At 41.5% G+C, this 23173-nt stretch overlaps 2 protein-coding genes across 2 annotated transcripts; one reads left to right on the forward strand and one right to left on the reverse strand.

Moving 5' to 3' along the window:
• The first annotated feature begins 336 nt into the window (after nucleotides 1–336).
• Nucleotides 337–4486, forward strand: LOC146311483 (chromobox protein homolog 2-like). The gene is made up of 5 exons (XM_084740846.1): nucleotides 337–425; nucleotides 520–563; nucleotides 1318–1383; nucleotides 1653–1722; nucleotides 2485–4486. The coding sequence occupies exons 1-5, from the start codon at nucleotides 360–362 to the stop codon at nucleotides 3913–3915; spliced, it is 1677 nt and encodes a 558-aa protein (XP_084596972.1). The 5' UTR covers nucleotides 337–359; the 3' UTR covers nucleotides 3916–4486.
• A 10595-nt stretch (nucleotides 4487–15081) lies between these two features.
• nog3 (noggin 3) lies at nucleotides 15082–16273 on the reverse strand. Its single transcript, XM_084740964.1, has one exon. The coding sequence runs from the start codon at nucleotides 15934–15936 to the stop codon at nucleotides 15265–15267; it is 672 nt and encodes a 223-aa protein (XP_084597090.1). The 5' UTR covers nucleotides 15937–16273; the 3' UTR covers nucleotides 15082–15264.
• Nucleotides 16274–23173: the final 6900 nt, after the last annotated feature.

Below are 23173 nucleotides of genomic sequence, written 5' to 3' on the forward strand. Positions count from 1 at the left end.
AATAATAAAACAATAATTCAAGGGCTCACAAATGGCTAGACAGGTAGGAAGCTGCAATCCCGTTAAATAACTATTTTCCATTGCTGCCCTCTGCCTTAAAAATAAAGAAAAAAATCATAATAATTCATCAAAAATATTATTTTTTGAAATATTAAGTCATTATTTTAGAAGTTACTGAGCCTTTATTTTTGGAAAAAGTCTGTCATTATAATGGTCAAGTTTCTTTTTTCATGACAATAACAGAAATGGATGCATGATTTGTTCGGTATAGATATAACTGTGGTGAAGGAGGATCTACGGTGGCCGTTTGAGGTCAAAATCGCTCTCGCAGCTCGTGGTGCGGGGCTGCCGCTGTAGTAATGGAGGGGGTCACAGTGGGCCAGGTATTTGATGCGGAATGTATCCTGAGCAAACGGCCCAGAAAGGTAAGACGAGGCCGGGGACGTGTCCTCTGTCCGCACCGAGTGTCCGAGTGTCTCCGAGTGTCTCTGACCGTGTCTGTGTGTCTGTCCTCCGCAGGGGAAGTTTGAGTATCTGGTCAAGTGGAGAGGATGGTCGTCTAAGTGAGTAGCCTGTTAGCCTCTCAGCTAGCCGCCGCGGCTAACACAACACACACACACACACACACACACACACACACACACACACACACACACACACAGCAGCTAAACAATGCATGTCTGTCTGCGGGGTTCACGCTGCTGCGGGGTTCATCCCCGCACAGAGGGGTTCATCCGACGCACTGACTGATGGACGCACCGAGGACACACCGAGCTGCAGCAGCCATTTTTCTGCTTTTCGGAGCCGTTTTCACACCGAGCAGCTGATCACACAGAACCACCTGCAGCCACAACACGCCGTCTGTTCTCTGTCTCACATACAGAGGGGGAACTAGAACCCTGTAGAACCCTGTGGTCATCATCGTGCTCACTAACCGGTTTGACCAGTAAACATCCATCATCTGTGCAGCTGGGTTAGGGGAGACCGGGGTCACGTGTAACAGAACTCACTGTCTGTTATTATCATACACAGAGGGAGAACACAAATCCTGCAGAACCCTGTAGAACCCTGTGGTCATCATCGTGCTCACTAACCAGTTTGACCAGTAAACATCAGTCAGCTGTGCAGCTGGTTTAGGGGAGGCCGGGGTCACGTGTAACAGAACTCACTGTCTGTGTACCAAATTGCACGTGAACAGGCTGTTTAGTGTCACAAAACATTTTTTATTTATCTTGTCCTGTGATTTTTAATTTTTAATTTTTATTGTATTTCTGTAAAAATGTTCTGTGCTGTTAAATCAGTTTTCTGACGTTTCAGGCACAACAGCTGGGAGCCAGAGGAAAATATTTTGGACCCGAGGCTGCTGGCAGCGTTTCACAAGAGGTGAGTGTGTGTGTTTTATTTGCTAGTTGTTAGTGACAGATTATAACGACACTGTAAAACCTAATGCTCAGATTAATTATTTGTACTAAGCAGGGTTACCCTCCCTTGTACTAACGCCTGTTTTCACATGTTTGGACCTATTTTTCAACTAGTGATCAATCTGGCAATCATTTTTCCACTAATCGATCAGTTGTTTGGTCCATAAAATGTGTATTTGAATTGGTATAATCAATCATTTTAATCTTAATTTTATTTTTATTTTTTTTCAGAGAACAAGAGAGGGAGCTTCTGTTCCAGAAGAAAGGAAAGAGGCCAAGAGGACGTCCGCGGAAGATTCTGGTACGTCTTTTTCTCTGCAGCGTTTCGTCTGCACAGACTAGAGCCACAGTGCCGCAGTTAATAACATAATACAAGTAAGAAAAGAGAATAAATTTAATTGCAATATTGCCAAGTACAAAATCCAAGTCGCAGGAGCAGAACTTTTTTGATGAAGGAAAAATGTGTGATGAGACGACATTATAATGAAGAGTCTGCAGATCTTGTTCTCTGGATTAAGGCTGCATTTAACAATTATTTTCATTTTCTTCATTAATTAATCCTTAATCACAATCTGGACGAATTGACTGACCTGATGAATAGTTTACACATCTTTACGTAGGCGCGCCTTTTTCTAGTCTTTCTTGGAATGATTACTTTTATTAGCAATCAAATCTCTCAGTCATTTTCTCCACTAATTGATTAAATGTTTGAGCCATAAAATGTCAGAAAATTGTGAAAATTTTTCTCTGACACAATCTGTTCAATTGAAAAATAGATGGAAACAGGTGGAGCGCACAGACAAACTCCACCTGGACCTGTTTGTCAACTACTGATCAATCATGTTTTTAGGTGCATAAAATGTCACAAAATATTGATCATATATTCGTCTCAAGTTGTGGACAAAACAAGACATTTGAGGACGTCATCTGGGCCATTTTACTATTTTCTTAAGTTTTAAAACAAACAACTATTAAGCGATTATACAAGAAAATAATTGATTGATCAATCGACTCTGACAACCTGAAGCTGACTGAAATCATATTTTGCTCCTCATCTTTTAAGCCTCCTGCTCCAGCTGCTACAAAAGACAGCCGCTCCTCGTCCTCTTCCTCCTCGGGCCTTTCATCATCCGCCTCCTCCTCTTCCTCAGAGGATGAAGAACAGACGAAGAAGGCGAAGCCGAGTCCTCGCGTCCACCCCGTCCCCCAGAAGAGGCCTCAGATCACGTTGGCCAAACCAGATCCTCCGCGCAAGAAGAAGCGCGGGAGGAAGCCGCTCCACCCGGACCTGAGGGCTTTAAGACAAGCGAAGAGCAGACCTCCTCCTCCTCCTCCTCCTCCGCCTCCTCCTCCTCCTCCACCAGCTCCACGTCACCACCAGGCGCTGCGACCGCCCAGGGACGAGCCTCGACCCGGAGTGAAGAAGCCTCTGCAGCCGGCCAGCTTCACCTACACCGGTCTGAGCAGGACATCCAGAGACGAGGCCTCCTCCACCTCCCAGACCTCCTCCAGCTCCTTCTGCCAGACCTCTTCCTCCAAATCCGGATCCCTCAGCTGCATGTGGACTGGTCGCTCCATGTCTCCGTCCTCAGGCTCCGCCTCCTACAGCAAAACCAGTCCGTCCCCTCAAAGTAAGAACTCTCTGTCCGAGCTGAAGCGCTCCATCTCAGAGACGGGCGGCGGTCGGGGAGACGCCTTCAAGGTGTCTCCTCTGAAACAAGGCGGAGGGTCGGGGTCGGTGGGTATGCACGCCAGCTTTGGGGGAGGCCCGGCGGTGCAGCGCTCCCCGCTCGGACCGAGGAGGCAGGAGGGTGCCGGAGGTCAGACAGGGTTGGTTCAACACAAGCAGCAGAACTCCAGCAGCCTTTCCAAACCGGCATCCTCGCCAACGCCTCGAGACCGAGCCAATCAGGCGCTCAGCCTCCGAGCTCTCAACCTGCAGAGCGTCAGCAAGCCACCGGCCGGCAGCAGCCACAACAGCATGAGTGGCGCCGGAGCTGCGGCTTCCAGGTCGAGCTTAAGGAGCGGCGGCGGCGGCAGCATTGTCCTAAAAGAGACTCGAACGTCAGCTGGTGGGCAGCGCTCCGGTCTGCCAGCAGGTGGCGGCGCAGAGAGCAGAGGGAAGGAAACGTTAGCAGACACGAAGAAGCTGGCAGGAAGCAGCTGCGGGCGAGGGAACGGCGGCGGGCGGCACGACGAGAGGAAACACGGGCTCAGCTCTCAGAACCGGAGTCTGAATGAGCTCAGCACCGGCGACTCAGACGAGACGAGCAGCAGCGAATCGGAGCACGACGCCGTTCTGTTCCCCAACAGCAACAATAGCAGGCCCAGCCTCGGCAACGACGCCACAGAGTCCGACACGGAAACAGACTGGCGGCCGGCCCGGAGCCTCCTGGAGCACGTGTTCGTCACCGACGTCACGGCCAACTTCATCACGGTGACGGTGAAGGAGTCGCCGACCAGCGTGGGATTCTTCAGTTCTCGGAATCACTGAAGGACGTCCGGACTGTTCTACAACACTTCCTACAACAGCTCTCAGGGTTCCTACTCCGCTCCGAAGTTTATCTACAGAGATTTCACTCATTCTCAGCTCTTTATACGCTCAGAAATGCACAAGTTTGGGAGATTTTCCTGCTGTCCGAACAGACGATACAGCTTCTGTGGTTCAGTCGTCCAGTGATGTTACGTGAGTAGTAGAGGACAAAAACACAGTGGAGACATCGTACTGAATACTGAATTTCATTGGTCAAGTATTTGTGTAGGAGCCCTGATGTTTAAACCCCGTTTACACCTCGCATTAAAAAGCAGTCTGTGTCCGGAGAAGGAAAAATTCAAGTTCAAGATGATCTGAATACAGACATGGAAGTAGACGTGGATACTTTCAGCCTCTTCCACCTCAGTCCAGTGGAAGTAAACAAATCAAACCCTCCACAGCAGCATCCTTAAACCAGAGATAAAGTCCCAGTGGCTCTGAATAATCCACAAACTTGTATTAGAAATATCTTCCACTGAGGCCTCCTCTGCCGCCTCAAAATATGACTTTTTTTGAATGGAATTTGGTTTGTGGCAGAGCACTCAGAGCTGAAACTGAAAACTCAGCAGCAGCATCATTTTCCCAGTCGTTCAGAAAAACCCACAGACCTCAGTGAGGATAGCTGGGTGGTGCCGCGTCCCCTTTATCTGCACTTGCCATGGTGTCAGAGACTGGAGGTTAGCTAACTAGGAGCGTTGGCTACAATGTGCTGCGTCGTCATGTGCTTTTACCTCTTTCCACACCTCCCTCACCTCGGGGGGGATCGTCGATCCTCTCTTTGATTTCGATGCTCGAGACCATGACGTAATTTCGATCGATTTCGATAAAAAATCGAAATCGTGACACCCCTAATTTCCAGGTATTTTTTTTAGATTGTTAAGATGCTTTATTTTGCTGTTCTGGAACTGTTAAACCAAACTCCATTCTAAAAACAGCTGTTTTAAGGTAGGGACATATTTTTTCTTAGTACACCGTCACTGAGACTGTTTTCTGATTCTCTACGATCTACAGACACACTCTGCACGTGTCATTCAGTCAGTAACATCGTTAACTAACCTGTGGTGAAGAGTTTGACACCGACACACACTGACTGGCTGCTTTTACAGCCGCCAAAGGGATGTGTGGTTGTGAGACGTGATGTCTGGCTGCTCTCATCCATGGTAGTTTTGATCATGTGATAACTAGTGGTTGTTCCGACAGCTCGTCATTCAGAAAACACGTCCCACTGGAATGAAAGCCTTTTTGATCGACAGCCTGTTCCTGCTCTGAAGGCCTGCTGTTCCAAAAATTCACGTTTTTGACTTTTTTTTTTAACTTTATATGTTTGATTTTTACATGCAAACATCAGGTGACGAACATGTGGTTAACACACACACACACAACAGTTTTGTCAGGTTTAGGCACCAAAGCTACTCGTTAAGGTTTAACAAAAAATCATGTAGTAGTTCGGGTTAAGTTAAGTAAGTACGTCAGTTACATTAGTTAGTTACAATATGATCATGGGGTCGGTGTAGCTAACAGTTGACGTGAGATACGAAGTATTGGAAATGACGTTTGGTGCCAGTTTCTCTCTTCTTTGTGGTAACTTCTGACTCTGAGCGGCGCCCTCTGGTGGATGTTTTGCTCAACATACAGGCCAACGTAAAGGATGCATGGAGGTATGCTGGCAGTGATAGCTGCATCATTTCAAACAGACAGATCTATTTTTGTATGTAAAGGAAGCATAAACTGAGCCTCGCTGATTAACAGGTTTGTCAGTTATAAAGTGCCGTCAAAAAAATCTCTCTAAGTCGACACCACAACTACAAACCTGCAGTCCAGACTTCACCATCCACTGAGTTAAAATGATTTTTAAAACAATATTTTTAGAGTTAAAAGTTCTTGGTGTGGACGGCCTTCAGGGGGCAGCCTTGCATGCTGGTATTTACGGAGCAATTGGCGTCTTGTTTTCAGGTAGTGTGACACACCAGATACACACTGCAGGTTTAAGTCCTGCCGTTGGTCGTGGTATCGCGGTGCACGCGATCTCTGAGCTGCAACCTGCACGCTGAAAACAGCAGATTAGCACCTGGGACGCTAATGGTACAAACATAAACAGGCTAACAGCTGTTAGCTTTACTTTTGCAGTGATGTAGTCATTTTAATACCAGAGCTCACCTCCTGACGTTCCAAAACGTTCCACCAAAACAAGTTCTCCCTCAACATTATTTTGCAGCAGCACCGTCGCTGCATCCTGGGCGTAGCTCCGCCCAAGATGTTTGTGATTGGTTTAAAGAAGTAAGTAAGTCCGGGTGTTTTTCTCCTATAGGAGAACATGTACGTGTGGAGCCAGACCTTTCTCCAGTGCTGAGCGGGACGTACAGTAACAGGCTGTTGAACACACGGGTTTTCAGTCTAAAGGGACGTAGAGCTGCAGGACACGATGCTAAAATCGCGTTGATGTCACATTTGTTGAGGTCTGAACCGAACAAATGTCAGTATAACGCTGTTTTCTCACACATTTTTACTCTTTCAAAAAATTGCGATCTGATTCTGAGATTTAGAAACTGTCCTTTCAGTTACACAGTTTCATTTAGCGGACACTTTTATCTAAAGCGACGCACATTTGAGGGCTGAGAGTTTGGCCAGATTGTGATTTTGATCATTTTGCCATTAATCCTGCAGCCGTAACGGGACATTTCTCACACAGCCGGGGTTTTGGAATAATGTGCCGTTGGATTAATGTCACAGCACCCTATCATATAACTGTGGTGCAGCTGAAAACCCTAGAAAAATCAAACAGAGAGACCTTCAGTAAAGATATTTTGCCAAGTCAGTTTGTTCCCCTAGATGTTTCTTGATGAAAATTGTTTGAGCACAACGAGCTGCTTCTCTCCGTTTACAGACGGTGTTTTATGTGAAGGTGTAAAAACGGGGTTTCAAACCTACAGATGGATGTAAACACCACCTCTCCAGTGCCTCAGGTTCTTCTTTGTCGAGACGATCGAGCCCACTGCCACCATTCAGCTGCTTGTGACGATGATTAGTTTGAGTAGGACATTTTGTGCTTGTCGGACCTGTATCCAAACTAAATGTGTGGCTTTATCCAGGGCAGCATGTTTAAGAAAAATACTCAAAAAAAGAAAAGAAAAAGAAGTGAAGTCTGTCCGTGATCAGTAAGTTTTCATCCATACACACATCCCATCCAGGTTTTTGTACTCGTCTTTCAGTTCTCTTTGGACCAAAGGTGTTATAAATGTGAACTATCTTGTCTTTCATTTGAAGTTTTTATTATTATTGACAGTATTCTTTGCACTACACACAGTATAAATGTAAGCTAATCTCTTCTCATCATCTCAGAAGAGACATTCCACCGTCACACATATTTACCAATTTTATACCATTTTAATACATTTTGCCGTCACAGTGTCTTTTGGAGTTAAAATATGTGTTAATTTATATTTGTAAATATGTTTTTTTTTCATGTGATATCTGATATCTATCTGGTGCTCATATTGGCTTACTAGCTTCAGATCCTTGTAGCCTGTGTGCCTCTCTGCCATTTTGAAGGTATTTGAAATAAACCATAATAATACCTGAAGAACGAAGCCGTGTGATTCACGTCGTCATGAGCTGCAGTTCTCATCTTCACCAGCAGGCGGCGCTGTTGGACAGGAAATAAAGCTTCTGTGTTTCTGCACGTCTGTCTGATAAATAATAAGAAATGTACAGCGCTTAAAAAAAACAAACTTTATTAACTGATTTAGATGCATTTAAATTCTCCGCCCCCTCAAAAATACACCAATATTAAAATAATAAAAGATAAAATCTCTAATCTTCTGTTCCTGACTTCCTGTCTCAACCACATGAGGAGGCGTCGACATAAAAAACAAATGATTTCCATTGGCTGATTGTGTTGATGGACAAACAAAACAGACGGGATGAACACAGATCAATAATCTGTATGAACAAATGGATTTATAAACCTAACAGTGATGAATGAATGAAGGATTAATATGGATCAATGAACTGATCAAAGAGTTCAATAAATGGAATTAACAGACGGATTAATGAGATTAATCTTAATGAAGCAAACAAACATTAAGAATTGGTGTGAGTGAATGGATTAATGAACAGATCAATAATCTGTGGACAGACTCGTTATTGAGATTAAAGGTAAAGAAGAGATTTTAAAAAATCAACAAATAAAAGTTATTAATAAACTTTTTGTGGCCCAGGTACATACGTTCATATCAAAACACCCCAACTAACACTTTTATTATTATTATTATTTGTAAAAATTTGTATTTTTATTTTATAATGCCAAATGAAATTTGACGTTAACATTAATAAATGTTTGATGTGTCACACACTAATAATTCCCACCATCTGACAGCTGCACAAACTACAAAAACTTGGGCTCACTCTGTTTTTAATTTTTTTTTTTTTTTTGGAGATTTTTTCATTTATTTATTCTTTTTTTTTGAGGGGAAAGAATAACTAAATTAATAATAAATAAATTAATACTAATAAACATAATAATATCAATAAAAATAACTGTCATCATTACTGTTTGCTGTAACTGTAGCTGTGAGATAAATATAATGAAATTAAAAACAAAATATGAATGAAATGAAATATGATATAAAACAATATGAAAACACGTCTGTGCAGGAGGTGAATTCATGTACGTTCATCTCACACACACAGGTGACGTCTGCAGGTCAGAGTGTGTGTGTGTGTGTGTGTGTGTGTGTGTGTGTGTGTGTGTGTGTGTGTGTGTGTGTGTGTGACAGAAGCTATCATCCCACAAAGCTGCAGATTCAGTGATTTATGGCCACAGTCGTGCAGAGAGGTGGAATTTTCCCAAAATAAGTTTGAGTAAACAAGCTGCGACACAGGAGCCTCACAGCACACTGGTATGTATAAACAGTGTGAACAGTGTGGGGCAGTGTAACCCCCAACACACACACACACACACACACACACACACACACACACACACACACACACACACACACACACACACACACGCAGCCGTCACAGTCTCAGTTTACAGTCATTTTTGCAGTTTATATTTGACCTGAAGATGAATTTTCCACTCAGAGATAAGATGTGGAATGTAACTAAGTACATTTACTCAAGTAAGCGTCAAAATTTGGGTTCCTGACATTTTAGAGTGTTGTTATTGGGCCTCGTTAGGTTTTTTAGAGGTGATATTGAGGTTCTCCATGACTTTTAGCATTGATGATGAGGTTCTTTACGTTACATGCAGTGTTGTTACTGCGGTTCTTGGAAACACTACAGAACTTTAATTTTACTGAAGAAACATTTTACTTGTAAGAGTATTTTCACTGTATGGTATTACTTGAGTACTTTTACTGTAGTAAAGTATCTGAATACTTCATCACCACAGATAAAACGCACGTTGTCACACTGACAGACAGTAACACACCGCTGCCACCTGCTGGCCTCTTCACCTGTCTGCACACTGTAACTATTCAACTTAACTTTATTGTCATGAACACAATGAGCAGGTTCATGTAAACAAAAAGGACAAGTTAAGTACAGTACTTGAGTGAATTACACTCCATACTGTGAATGCACACACACACACACACACACACACACACACACACACACACACACACACACACACACAGTGGACGTGACGTCAGCAGGATGAGCTAACATCAGTGTGTGAGAGTCTGTCTGAGTCTACAAAGACGTCCAGACTGTCACCAGTCTGCTGCTGAACCAACACCACAGACCTGCAGCCTGTTAACCCCGTCAGGACCAGGACCAGGACCTGGACCTGGACCAGGACCAGGACCAGGAGACGCTAACACGCTAACTGATTGGTCTGTCACGCTGTCAGGTCAACAGATGACAGAAATGACACAGAAAGACGGGACAGGTCTTAAAGCTGCTTTTTAAAGGCGTTCACAGTTCTGCAGTCCAGTCGAAGAACGTCTAAGACAAAGACAAAGACCTGCTGCTGACGCAGTAGAGTTCTACTGTGTCAGAGGCTGTCTCACCCTGCAGAGTTCCATCAGTGAGCTCAAGAACCTCCACCAGGATTCTGAATTTGCAATCTGTTCTCACCAAAACTCGTTTTGTCACTGGGGTTCTTGACATTTTGGTGTGTTGATATTACGGTTCTCTATGATTTAAAGCGTTGATATTGTGGTTCTCAACATTCTGGGGTCTTGTAATTTGAGTTGTCTAAGATTTTTGCATTGAAATTGGGGTTCTCTAGGATTTTTAGTGTTGATACTGGGGTTCTTGACAGTGTGGACTGTTGATATTTGTTTTATCAGTTTCTTCTCAGAGCTGCTCCTGAAGGTCAATAAGATGAATCTGTAATTTAGTTTCTGTGGCAGTTATTCATTAAAAACTTCTTCTTCGTGTTATTTATTTCTGTGTTAGGATGAAGGAGAGGTGTTCCACTGTGTTCCACTATGTTCTGCTGTGTTCTACTGTGCAGAAGCCTGACAGCTTCGGCTCTGCTGACTTTTCCTCCAGCAGGATTCAGATGAATGAGGAGAGACGGAGGATGTGAAACAATGTGTGTGTGTGTGTGTGTGTGTGTGTGTGTGTGTGTGTGTGTGTGGGCGGGTCCTGGCGGCAGTCGGTTCTGGCGGTGGGCGGCTGCAGATGCCGGCTGTCTCCTCGCACCACAGTGAAAACCTTGAAACGTCTCGGTGTGACATCCGACTTCTCCCACTCGTCCTACCTGTCAAAACCTGTCCACAGTTTGTCCTCACAGCTCCATCACTGCTGTGTGTGTGTGTGAGTGTGTGTGTGTGTGTGTGTGAGTGTGTGTGTGTGGCTCAGACAGGAAGTGATTATCAGCCACGATAATCAGCATTTTCACTTCTGAATTATATTCAGAAAAATGGGGAAATTTTTAAATATCCAGAAATGAATTTATACTGAACAATGATGATTATGTTTCTGTAGCTTTTTTTTTTATTTATTCTTATTTTGTCAGGGTTCATTTTTACAATTGTTTGACAATGCATGTGTTAAATTATTTAACATTTAACACAATAATATATATATATATATATATATATATATATATATATATATATATACATATATATATATATATATATATACTGGTGACAGTCTGTTTGCATCATCATATCGGTGCACATGGATTTTTATTTATCGTTAATCAGTGAATTTTTCCTCTTTAAAATTAGTCTCAAAAATCTCCCATCAGTCGGTCGTCGTCTGACCTGCTGAGGTGGAACGTGACGTTATGAGAACGTCCAGAGAGAACCACATAAAACAAACTTAGTGTTCAGGTTCTCCTGTCTGGAACAAAGGAACATATGAAATGGAACCTTAAACAAATACAAACACAGTTTATTTAGAAAACAACCTCGTGTCCACATTATGTTCATACAGAAATCAGTGGTAACGTCCACCAGAGAACTGTCCCTATTCATCCTGATGAGTCCAACTGAACTGTCCAAAAAACCAAAAATGGACAAAATGTCCTCCACTCAAAATGCAAAAATTAAAGTTAGGAACCACAATGCATTGCAAAACTCAAAAAGGATCAAACTCACCAGACATAGATCTGAGAATTGACAGCCCAGTCCTCCGTGGTCCTGGTTCTGGTTCTCTCTGAAGATCCACGTTGGTGAGACACAAAGAGCGAGATGTCTCAGAGTAACAGAACTCGTCTGTCTCCCGCCAAAGTCCTGGGGGGGGGGGGGGGGGGTTGCGTATAATTCATTAAAAATCAGCAGCAGCTTCTTCTGGTCAGAATAAAACTGAAGTCTGTTGTCAGTGAACTCACCACGCAGCTTTTCATTGAACATGAACTCATCACTGAGCCTAGAATCATTAAATTATGTGCTGCATTCACTTGCACTCGGACTTCAGAGTTTCAGTCTTGTTAAATTTCCATCCAGCCACAACTTTTCATAAATATATTTTGAAGTAGAACTGTTTCAGACTAAACTCAGTAACTGTACATAAAGTAGTTCAGTCTGTCTCCACCTGGAGGCGCTCCAACAGTAAAACACTGCTGTGACATGAACGCATCAGTCTGAACAATCTCACAGAGTCAGAATCAGTCAATACTTTTACTTAAAGATCAGGACTTTTTCATGTAATTAAGTATTTTTATGTTGTAGTATTGGTACTTTTACTCGAGTAAAGGATCTGAATATTTCTCCCAACAAATCCGTCATGTGATCTTAGCAGATATAATAAAACAGTCACAGGCGACATCTTTGAATACTTTGAGTTCATTTTCCTGATAACACTCACATACTTTAAGTAACATTTTAAATGCATGTAATAGAGTATTTTTACTCTGTTATATTAGTACTTTCACGGTTTGTGAAGCTCTTTGAGAATAAATTTAAGTCTTGAACTGATAAAGTGACACAGAGTCTCGCTCATGTGTTTACAGACCAACTGTCCCTTTTTATTTTACAGCATCTGAAGATGAGATTCAAACATTTTGAACAATTATAATAATGATAATAATCATAATAATAATATTCAGTCTGTATGAATGATTTCTGTCTTTAACGTGTCACATTTGTGTCGCCAATCAGTTTCAGATTCTTCATTTTTCTCCTCAGAGGTTCATAAATTTTAATTTTAATCTCAGAAAAATATCTTCAGATTCTCCATCATAAATATAAACAGATACAATCATGATACATTTAACAAATACAGTAGATTTGATTATATTAATAATACTGACCTTCATTTTTATACAAAGTTCTGTCATAAAATAGTAAAAACAACAACATATACATCAAATATACATTCTGACACTGAGCAGTGCTGCAAAGAAAAGAAAATGCCCATTTTCAACACGTCATCGACTCTCATGTTCAATCTGCTGATCTGAGATCAACACAGCAGAGAAAAGATGATTTCATTTGAAATAAAGTGTTTTTTATTAACTCACACTGTAAAAAAGATGAGGAAAGTTTTAATCTCAAGACATCCGTCTTCACTAAATCTGAATTTTAAAGGTTCATAAACGCACCAGAAAGATGGCGGGACGTTAAACACCAACGTTTCTGTTGGCGAAGCAGCAAAATACTGAAGAAATAAGAAACTACAGACAGAGAACTGACAGAGATCCTGTTCATATCCGTCTGTACACCATGTTTTAGGAAAATGATGCATATTGTGCCTTTAAATCAAACTCAGAGTTTTGAAACAAACTCAAAAAAGTTTTGCCAACCTTTTATCTTTAGTTCAGATATTTTACTTTTCTTGTTTAGCTAAAATTAAATCGTTGAGTTTTACTCCCCAAAATTCTGTATTTAAAAACTTGTGCACAGTTTTTTGATAAATAAATTAAAAGTATTTAAAGAAAAGTCGCCTTGAATTTTTTCTTTGTGTTCAGTGAAGAAGACTTTAAAAAGTCTGTTTGAAATAAAATGATCTTTTTAGTCATTATTTGCTTTTTCTGACTCATAAATCATAAACATGGTTTCATGTTGCTGTTTGTAAAGAATCGTCAAAGTTTTTCTGATCTTTTATCTTTTGTTGAGATAATTTACTTTTCTGCATTTTTTTTTAAGTTTATTTCAAAACTTAACAGTCGAATTTGAGTCAGAACTTTAGAAAATGTAATTAATTTGAGCCTCTTCAACTTGACTTTGGTTTTGTTAAAGATTTGGTTCGATGAACATGAAATAATGTAAAAAATAAACTTTAGATAAGTATCACTAAACTTTTGAGTTTTGAATCAAACACAAACATTTAAGTTTTGAAATTACTTAAAGTTTTTTTTCAGACATGTAATCTTCAGTTGAGATAATTTACTTTTCTTCTTTAAATAAACATCAATTTTTGAGTTTTAGAAACTAAAAAAATCTGAATTTCAAAAATTGTTGCTGAGTAAACTCATTAAAGTGAATATTGGTTAATAATTTAATATTTTCAGTTGAAACTATTGAATTTTCAAGCACATTAAAAATGGAAAAACCTGCTTCACAGTCGCTGTTTCTAAAACTCAAAGATTCAAGTTGATCTAAAGAAGAAAAGTAATTTATCTCAGCTCAACATTTTTGAGTTCATTTCAAAACTTAAGATTTGAGTTTGATTAAAATCTGCCGTCTTGAAATTTTGTTTTTTCAACTTATTTTTGTGCAGCGAATGTTTTTAAAAATCTGATTGACATAAAGTGGATTTTTTAAATCATTATTTCTTTACTTACTTGCAAGAGAACAAGTTTTACGTCTCGTCAGTCTGACGTCTCGCTGCGTGCGCCATAAAACACATCGACAGAATTCATGATTTCAAGGTCGTCACTAAAGTTTTGAGCATTAAGTGAAACTCAGACTCTTAAATTCTGAAATAATCTCAACGTTCTGCTGATCTATAATCTTCATTTGAGATAATTTACTTTCCTTTTTCAGATAAACTTGAATCTTTGAGTTTACAAACCTGCTTCACAGCTCAACTTTTCAAATACAGATTTTTTTTTCTAATTTATTTATTTGTTTGTTTGTTTTTGGTTTCTAAAACTCAAAAATTCAAGTTTATCTGCAGAAGAAAATTAAATTATCTCACCTTAAGTGTTTAAATCGGCAAAACTTTTTCCACCAAACTCAAGAGTTTGAGTTTGACTCAAAACTCAAAAATATGAGTTTCCTCAACTTTTTTTAGTCTCATTTTAACTCTTCAAATCCGAGTTCAAATTTTCTCTCTTGAAGCAAACCCGTAAAAAAAAGTTGAGAAAACTCAAATAATTTGAAGTTGACTATCTTCACGAAATTTTTGAACCCAACTCAGATGTTAAGGTTTGAAATAAATGAATTTGAAATGTCGGTACGTTTTGTTGCTGATGAAAAACCTGGTCTACAGCTCACTGTTTCTTTGAGCTTCTAAATCTTCTAACAAAAGTTGAAGAAACGAATTTTTCAAACTCAGTTTTGAATCAGACTCTTAAGTTTTTAAATAAACTCAAAGCATTTATCTCATCAAAAGGTTTTAGGTCGGCAAAACTTTTTTGAGTTTATTTAAGAAGTAAAGAGTTTGAGTTTGACTTAAAGCTCAAATATTTAGAAAAGCATCGTCTTGAATTTGAGTTTTCTCAACGTGTTTTCTTTGTGTTCAGTGAATACGAATTTAAGTCTGACGTCACTTAAATAAAGTGATTTTTTTAACTCATCATTTGTAAAGTTCTTCACTTCCATGTAAAAACAAAAAAGTTCTTTCTGACTCGTTCCGAGTCTGAATTGTAAAAATCGGTCAGTGTTCCTGCTCGTGTCTGAAAAGAATCATTAAAGTCTGAATGACTCCTCGGTTCTCAGTTGTGGTTCTCGCCCCTGGTTCTCAGTTCTGGCAGGAACACTTGCACTCTGAGATGACGGGGTACTGAACAGGTATCCAGGCGCATTTCAGTCCGGCCTTTTTCTGCAGGCAGCGCCATCGCAGGATGGTGAAATGAGTCGATTTGGCGGGTTTGCACACCATCCCCTCAGGGACCGAACAGGAGCGCTTATTGTAGCAGCTGCCCACCTTCACGTACCGCGGCCAGAACCTGCTGCCCAGGTCGTTCCACGCGTGAACCACCGGGCAGAGGGCGTACGACCACAGCCACAGCTGCAGCCGCCGCCGGAGCTTCTTGCTCGGCTTCTGCTTCCTGCCGTGCTGGACGTCGAACTCCATGGCCCGGATCTCTTTGGGCATCGACCCGGAGAGCTTCAGCCGCAGCTCCGCCTCGCTCAGCTCCTCGGCCCCCGCGTACCGCTCCTCCGGCGCGGACACGGACATGAAGAGCGGGTCGAAGTGGCTGCCCAGCGCGCTCCTCAGCTCCGTCTCGTTCAGGTCCTTCTCCCGGGGGTCCAGCACCGGGTCCGGGTCCTCCTTTAGGTCCACTACGGGCAGAGTGTCACTGGGGATCGGACGGAGGAGGTAGTAGTGCTGGCACGTGCCCTCCTCGATCCTGAAGCCCAGAGAGAGCGCGAGCATCACCACAGCCAGGAAGTAACAGGAGTGATCCATCTCACAGAGTTTACAGGTAATCCTGAACGGAACGCGACCCGCGGGGTTTCCCTCCGAGTCCTGAGAGGAAACGTATCCAAACGTATCCAAGAGCGCGCAGCAGACGCACCGCCGCGCGTCACGCTCCAAAACTTCACCAACTTTCAGACAGAGGCTGCGGTCAGACCAGAGACAGACAGGCAGACAGACAGACAGGGAGCAGCAGACGGGTTCACCCCACAGTTCATGACCCGGGTCGGACTCAGCCCTGAGCTTCCCCGGTCAGCAGGTCCCGGTCAGACGGCTCGGAGCCCCGCAGCTCGCTGCTCTCAGCCCGCATGTTGCTGCTCCTCCTCCGCTCCTCCTGCAGACTGAAGCTGAAGCTCCAGCAGGGCGGTGATGTAAACCCGCTCCCCCCGTCTGATGACACACAGACCAGCCTCCAGACTGAGCCACAACTCCCTCCGAACACACACACACACACACACACACACACACACACACACACACACACACACACACACACAGACAAGGTGATGATGATTAGCGGCAGTAAACTGTTAGTTTGAGTTAAGGTGGTTTTAGTTGGATATGGTAACAGTGGTAGGGGAGACCTGGGACGGTAGTAACACTTTTTGTCAGTAACTCAGTGATTCTTATTTGATCTCAGACTTTAACACAAAGTGCTCGTATTTGTCTCCAACAAATGAAACTCTACCGGAGATCCATCCAAACACAGACACTGCAGGTCAGGTGACCAGATCAGGCAAACCAGCGGACAATGTGGGACTCTTTACCAAGTCAAATAAATAAAATAAATCAAATTTAAATGTAAAGAGAGGGGCAAAAGAGCCACATGTGGCTTCAGAGCAGCGGTGACAAAAGACAAAGACAACGTAAAAAGACGTAACAAGACGCAACAATGAATTAGTGATTAGTGGTTGGGGACGTTTGAACCCAACCCAGTTGCTTGAACGGTTGGCGAGAACAGCTGCCAACAAACCTTCACCGCCACAACATGGAGGACCACCTCAAAGGATGGTTGGATTGGTTCTGAGGACGACGGACCACACAGCTGTTTAAATATTGATCGCTTGAGTTTGTTCTCAGCTCCAGAACAAAGTCTTTGATTTAACATTAGTATCATTCCATTATTCTAATTATTGTATTTTATTGTCGGTAAATTTAGACATAAAACATAATAAAAGTGTCACACCGGAGGTTTTATTTACAGCTCGTGGGATCATGTTTTCTCTCGTGCTGTCAGAACCGACAGGAATGAAAAAGAAAAACAGTGAAACAGAAACAACATGAACAACATTTTCCTGTGACGGGAGCCTGAAGCTGCAGATCAGAGCGTCAGCTGGACGACGCGTGAAGGATTTACTGTCGTAACTGTGAAACCTGCAGGATCCAGACAGAACACAGACGTTCCTCCAAACTCTGTGCAACAAGATTCAGTCTCTAAATCACCAGTTTGTTTTCTTCTTCTACTCCCGACCTCCTCCTCCTCCTCCTCCTCCTCCTCCTGTCTGCTGTTGAAAAGGAGTTTGTGGGTAATTTTCTGGCCCGCTGATGTGACAGTGTGTGACGGGCGCCGTTAAACTGTCATATCTCTGTGGAGGGGAAGTCGGCGGCTCTGATAAGACTTCCTGTCTCTTTGTAAACCTTTCATCCTTCACGTCCGTATCAGGACCACGGGGGAATCGCGGTCACGCTGAGATGGATCTGGAGACCTCGAGGACTTTCAGGTTCCAGGAAAAGTCACTGCTGAGCCCTGAGGTCCCGCCAGCGTCTGCAGACGCCCACAGATCTCAAGGCAATAATAAAATATTAAAGCTTTCCATTATATCAAACTGCATTTTTGATTTTATTAATGCCATTTTACAGATTCAAGTTCTAATCTTGTCAATTGAAAAATATGTCCAAACACACATTTGGACATATTTTTCAACCACTGATCAATCTGGCAGCTGTTCCTTCATTTGTTGTACACAGTTTATTGATTAATTGATTGATTTAAAGACAAAAATGCTGAAATTTCCACCCAGTGAATCATTTTTTCTCCAGAGGTCTTTATAATGAATTGTCAGCTGTGTGTTCACTGTGCATGGTAGGATACTGTTCTTTATTTTAAAACTGTAATCTGCTAATAATCCACATTTTTACTAACCCTAACTGAAGGCTTGGAGAGTAATAGATTACATGTGACTAGGGGGAATACTTAACAAGCGTCACGATTTTCCCGGGATGCTCCAGTTTTTCATGGCTTGTATTTCTCCCCATCTACAACAATGATAATAATAAAGCAACTGTCTGCCTGCTTGTTTGCATTTCTTTAAACCAATCACAAACATATTGGGGGCGGAGCTAAAGCCCAGGATGCAGCGATGGTGTTGCTGCAAAATAGTGTTGAGGTGTTGGTTGTTTTGGTGGATCATTTACATGTCGGGAGTTGAGCTCTGGTATTAAAATGATTACATCACCACAAAAGAAAAGCTAACAGCTGTTAGCTCGTTCGTGTCGGTACTGTTAGCCGCTCAGGTGTTAATTTGCTGTTTTCGGCGTGTAGGTTGCAGCTCTGAGGTTCTTGTTTCCTGGGGACTTTGGAAACATCACATGACGCTGTGATACCGCAGCCAGTGACAGGACTTACACCTGCAGAGTGCGTCTGGTGTCAGACTGTCGTCTGCAGGCATCTGTTTGCAAAAATGTGCATTTATATTTAGTTATTTTCAATTTTCTTTAAAAACGTCACCAGACTGCAGGAAACAAAGTCTGTAAAAACCTACATTTTCCCACCACTAAAATCGTCCCTTTCTTCGAGGTCTTTAGTTTGACGTGCTGATTCTCATCCTGACGTCCTCGCGCTCGACAACAATCCGTCCCGTGTGTGTTTTCCATCATACTTTTCATATTTTGGCCGGTGCGACCATGAAACAGACCTTAAAAACATTCTGTGGTTAAAAAGGTTTTAAATTTAACCTGCAGAAGCCTCTCAGTCCTGCTGCTGAATCGGACAAAAACATCACGTCATGTTCGAGTCCAGCGATCACGTTCACTTATCATCAAAAGACGGACGCTGTGTTTTTCCCTCCACATGTTTTGAATCACACTTTCCTTTGATTTTCCAGAACGCGGCCCGGCGCAGTGGATCAGTGACTCGTCCAATCCGGCGTGCGTTTGTCCCCTCTCTGATGTTAACGTACGGCGTTAGCTTAATCTTAATGGTGAATCAGAGGGCCTCCCAGGGTGAAGCACAAACACGCCGGCCGCTGCGTTCGTGACCCGACCAGATCAAAACTGAGAGCGGTTTGTTGTTTATGTCGGTCAGCCCGCAAGTTCGAGCTTTGATGGTGAGACAACCAGAGCAATTTGGACGGTCCATTTGGGTGAGAAGGCTTCAAGGTGGCAGGGACAGGTCACACACACACACACACACACACACACACACACACACACACACACACACACGCACACACACACACACACAGGAGTTTATCAGGCTCAGGTTTCGGCGCCGCCTTCGTTCTTCTCTCTGCAGCAGAATTATCATTTCAAAGAAAAGCAGAGGAATACATTATCTTCACCTCCTCGTTCTCTCTGGAAAGACAAGACTCGCTGTGGAATACAGATGTTTCACCAGATGTTTTTCCTGCTCACTGTCAACCAAAACATCCACAACAATATTTCATCCCTTAAATGTCCAATAAATCCACCTTAAAACGTCCCACATTCAGGAGGTTTTCAGGGACTGAGAGAGTTTTTTCATTTAAAATATTCTAAAGTTTATCAACAGAATGTGCTGACCTCATGTCAAAGACGTCTCTGTCTCATGTTGCAGAGATATGTACAGGAGTTAGCATGCTGAGCAGCTAACCGCGGCCCGTCCTGTCTCCTAATGTCACTTTGACTCTAAAGAGACGGTGGACAGATAGTTTAGTTCAGGTCTGGAGAGGATCTCTGAGCTTTTTCAATCTCATAAAGAAATAATTATAAATAAGTAATAAATAAAATTAATATTAACAACATATATGACAGAAAAATGTGATTATTTGCAGATGACACTATTTTGTTGTGGTGATAATGTAAAACTTTTGGACAGAGTGGGGAAAGAATTGGAAATGTTAAAGAGGTGGCTGGATTCTAATAAACTAAAACTGAACTTAAGTAAAAATAAATTTAGAATTTTCAGTCAATTGTTCACAAACTCAAACAGCAAACTCATCATAAATGACGTTGACACTGAAAGAACATCAGACATTACATTTCTCAGAGTAATAATACATAAACTATGTTGGAAGCAACATATAAATTATATTAAAGCCAGAATGTCACAGTTAACTGCAGTATCAGATAACACTTCAGTCTCCAGGCCTCATACTTTCATGGTAAATAGGTGGTAATTACCAAGTATTTTGAAGAAATTACCCTCAAATTTCACGGTAAGTACCTGATAAATCACCATGAAATCTGAGGGTAAATTCAGAGAAATTTAAAATCTGTTGTTTTGTAATTATCAAAAACTGCTGGAGGTAATCTGTGGATCATTTCTCTCAACTTTCTGTCTTACTCGGTAATTATCACTTATTTACCATGAAAATATGGGAGCAGGAAACGGAAACGTATCTGATGTTGCAGCTGACTTTTTTTTTTTTTTTTTTTTAATCTCTGTAACTTCCAGTTTAAAAACAGAAGAAGACAGAACAAGACGACAAAGACATAACAAGATGGAAACAATGTAAGAGACACAAAAAGACAAAAATGAAAAAAAACAAGACAAAAACAACATAAAACATGTAACAAGACACAACAAGACTTAAGAAGAAAATGAAATAACATAACGAGACAATAAAGACGTAACGAGATGAAAAATGACGTAAAAGACAAAAAAGATGAAATCGATGTGACAAGACGTACTGGACAGAGGACAACTTTTTACTTTTATACTTTGAGGACATTTCAGAGTTTGCAGTTTTTTCCTTTTACTGCAGTAAAGTTGAATCAGTACTTCTACTTTTTACTCAAGTATCTGTACTTGTACTTGAGGACAGAATGTGTGGACTTTGTCCTGGTCTGTTAGACTCTGACTGTGAGTCTGCAGTCGATGTGAAGTAAAACTGAACTGAAACTGTGGAGCCGTTAGTTTGTTGAATGTTGATGTCGTAGATTACATTATTACAACTGATTATTTGATCCACTGTTAATCTGAAATATTGATCAGAGAAAAAGTCAAAGACACTTTTGTGATCTGGGGATGATTTTAAAAAGTTTGGGCCTCAAAAGTTTTGTTCAAACTGTGTTGTTGGTTCTAATAATGGAGGACAGATGAGGTTCTGATTTCTGAGGTCACGTTCCTGAAACGTTCCTCTGCTGTTTGTGTTCTGTAGCAGCAGCTCACTAACTGGATGTGCGTTCTCACTGACGGGCTCGTTGTGTCCGGAGCCAAGTCCTTCAGCAGCGCGGGCCGGCGAGCAGCGATCCTGTGGCTTGGACCGACGCGCCGAAATGCTTCCAGCGCTCCAGCGGGAAAACTCCCTGCCAGCGGTGGTGTGAGATTCCAGTTGGTTCACACCCTCCCACACGGCGTCCTCCGACCGCCGCAGCGGCTCGGCCTGCCAGTCAGAGTCCGGCTGCTGCAGCAGATTCCTCCGACACCTCCGGACGCACAGAGCAGAAACCAGAAACCTTTCTGTCCACGAGCCAATGAGGCCTCACCGATCCCGCCAGCTCAGGTCTGCACACACTGCTGACAAGTAACTAAATACATTTACTCAAGTACAAACTTCACCTTTACAGACGGATTAATATTAAAATAGAATGATATGATTGTTGGATTAAACAACCTTTTATAAAGTCATTCAGATTAACATGAAACTGATCAAGTCTGACTGAATCAATAATAGTTATATGATAGAAAATAGTTAATCATTTAATACTTTCAGTTGGACCCATTTCATCTTCAGTCACCCAAATAATAACAAATCAACTAATTTACTGAGCTGCACCAACAAAGATTAATTTATTCTAGGATTACTTCTAGTCAGAGTTTAACAAAACTAGGTTTAAAATTAGTAAATACAGACTTAAATTTAAGATTAAAAACAAATCTCAGTTTAGTAAATACATGTTCTGTGACTTTATGTTAAATCAGTTAATTAATTAAAAAGAAATCTGAGTGCTGTTGGGACGTAGCCTACCGTCTTACCAAACATTAGACTGTTTACTAGCTAGAAAGTTAACAGACGCTGCCAAATGATTTCTTAGTTAGCTAAAATCAATCAATATATTGTTTGCTAACTCACTAAAGTTTAAAAAAGGTTTATATTGTTTGCAAAGTAGCTATAAAATGTTTGAATTTTCAAATTGTTTGCTAGGAAGTTTTTAAAAAACTGTATTATATGCTAGCTATGTAGCTAAAGTAAAAAAAAGTTACACTGTTTTCTAAAATGTCAAATTGTTTCCTAGCTAGCTAAAAAGAACATAAACAATATTGTTTGCTAGCTAGCTAAAAAGAACATTAACAACATTGTTTGCTAGCTAGCTAAAGTCAAAGAAAAAGATGCATTTTTTGGTAGCTAGCTAAAAGGTTAACAAAATGTTAAATTGTTTGCTAGCTAGCTAAAAACAAACAAACAAATAAACAAACATTATATTGTTTGCTTGATTTGCTGGCAACTTATGAAAAAAGTTACAATGTTTGCTCGCTAGCTAAAAAGTTAACAAAAGTTAAACTTGTTTGCTAGTAACTTAATACTGGATCACAGTTTTGGGGCAACAGAATTAAATCTAATCTCAGTTTACAGTCAAAAATAAAGTGAGGATTTCAGATTACAGTTCATTTAAAAGTTTGGTGCAACATCATCTAAGGAAGAAAAACAAATCATTTCAACAAAAAATTATCGGTAGGAAAAACCTTCTTGAGTTTATTTCAAAACGTCAGAGCCTTAAACATTTAGCAAAAAAGTCTTTAAATAATTTCATTTGTTTTCCCAGCAGACAGCAGCTCTGTTGGTGTGTCAGCAGGCTGCAGTCTGAACTGTTCAACCTTAAATAAAACTGTTTTCACTTCTGCTTCAGTCAAAAACATTAAAACCCCACAGACTCGCACACACACACGTAACACAACATGTCGAAAACAATCTGACAGTCGCCCATAATTCAGCTCTCAGGTAACATGACAGCAGCCGTGTTACGTGACCTCTGATTGGCAGAGCTTGACTCACATACCCAGAATGCCACAGATATGGACGAGGAA

Source organism: Lutjanus erythropterus, chromosome 17, assembly GCF_056507025.1.
Source record: "Lutjanus erythropterus isolate fLutEry1 chromosome 17, fLutEry1.hap2, whole genome shotgun sequence".
NCBI lineage: Eukaryota > Metazoa > Chordata > Actinopteri > Lutjaniformes > Lutjanidae > Lutjanus > Lutjanus erythropterus.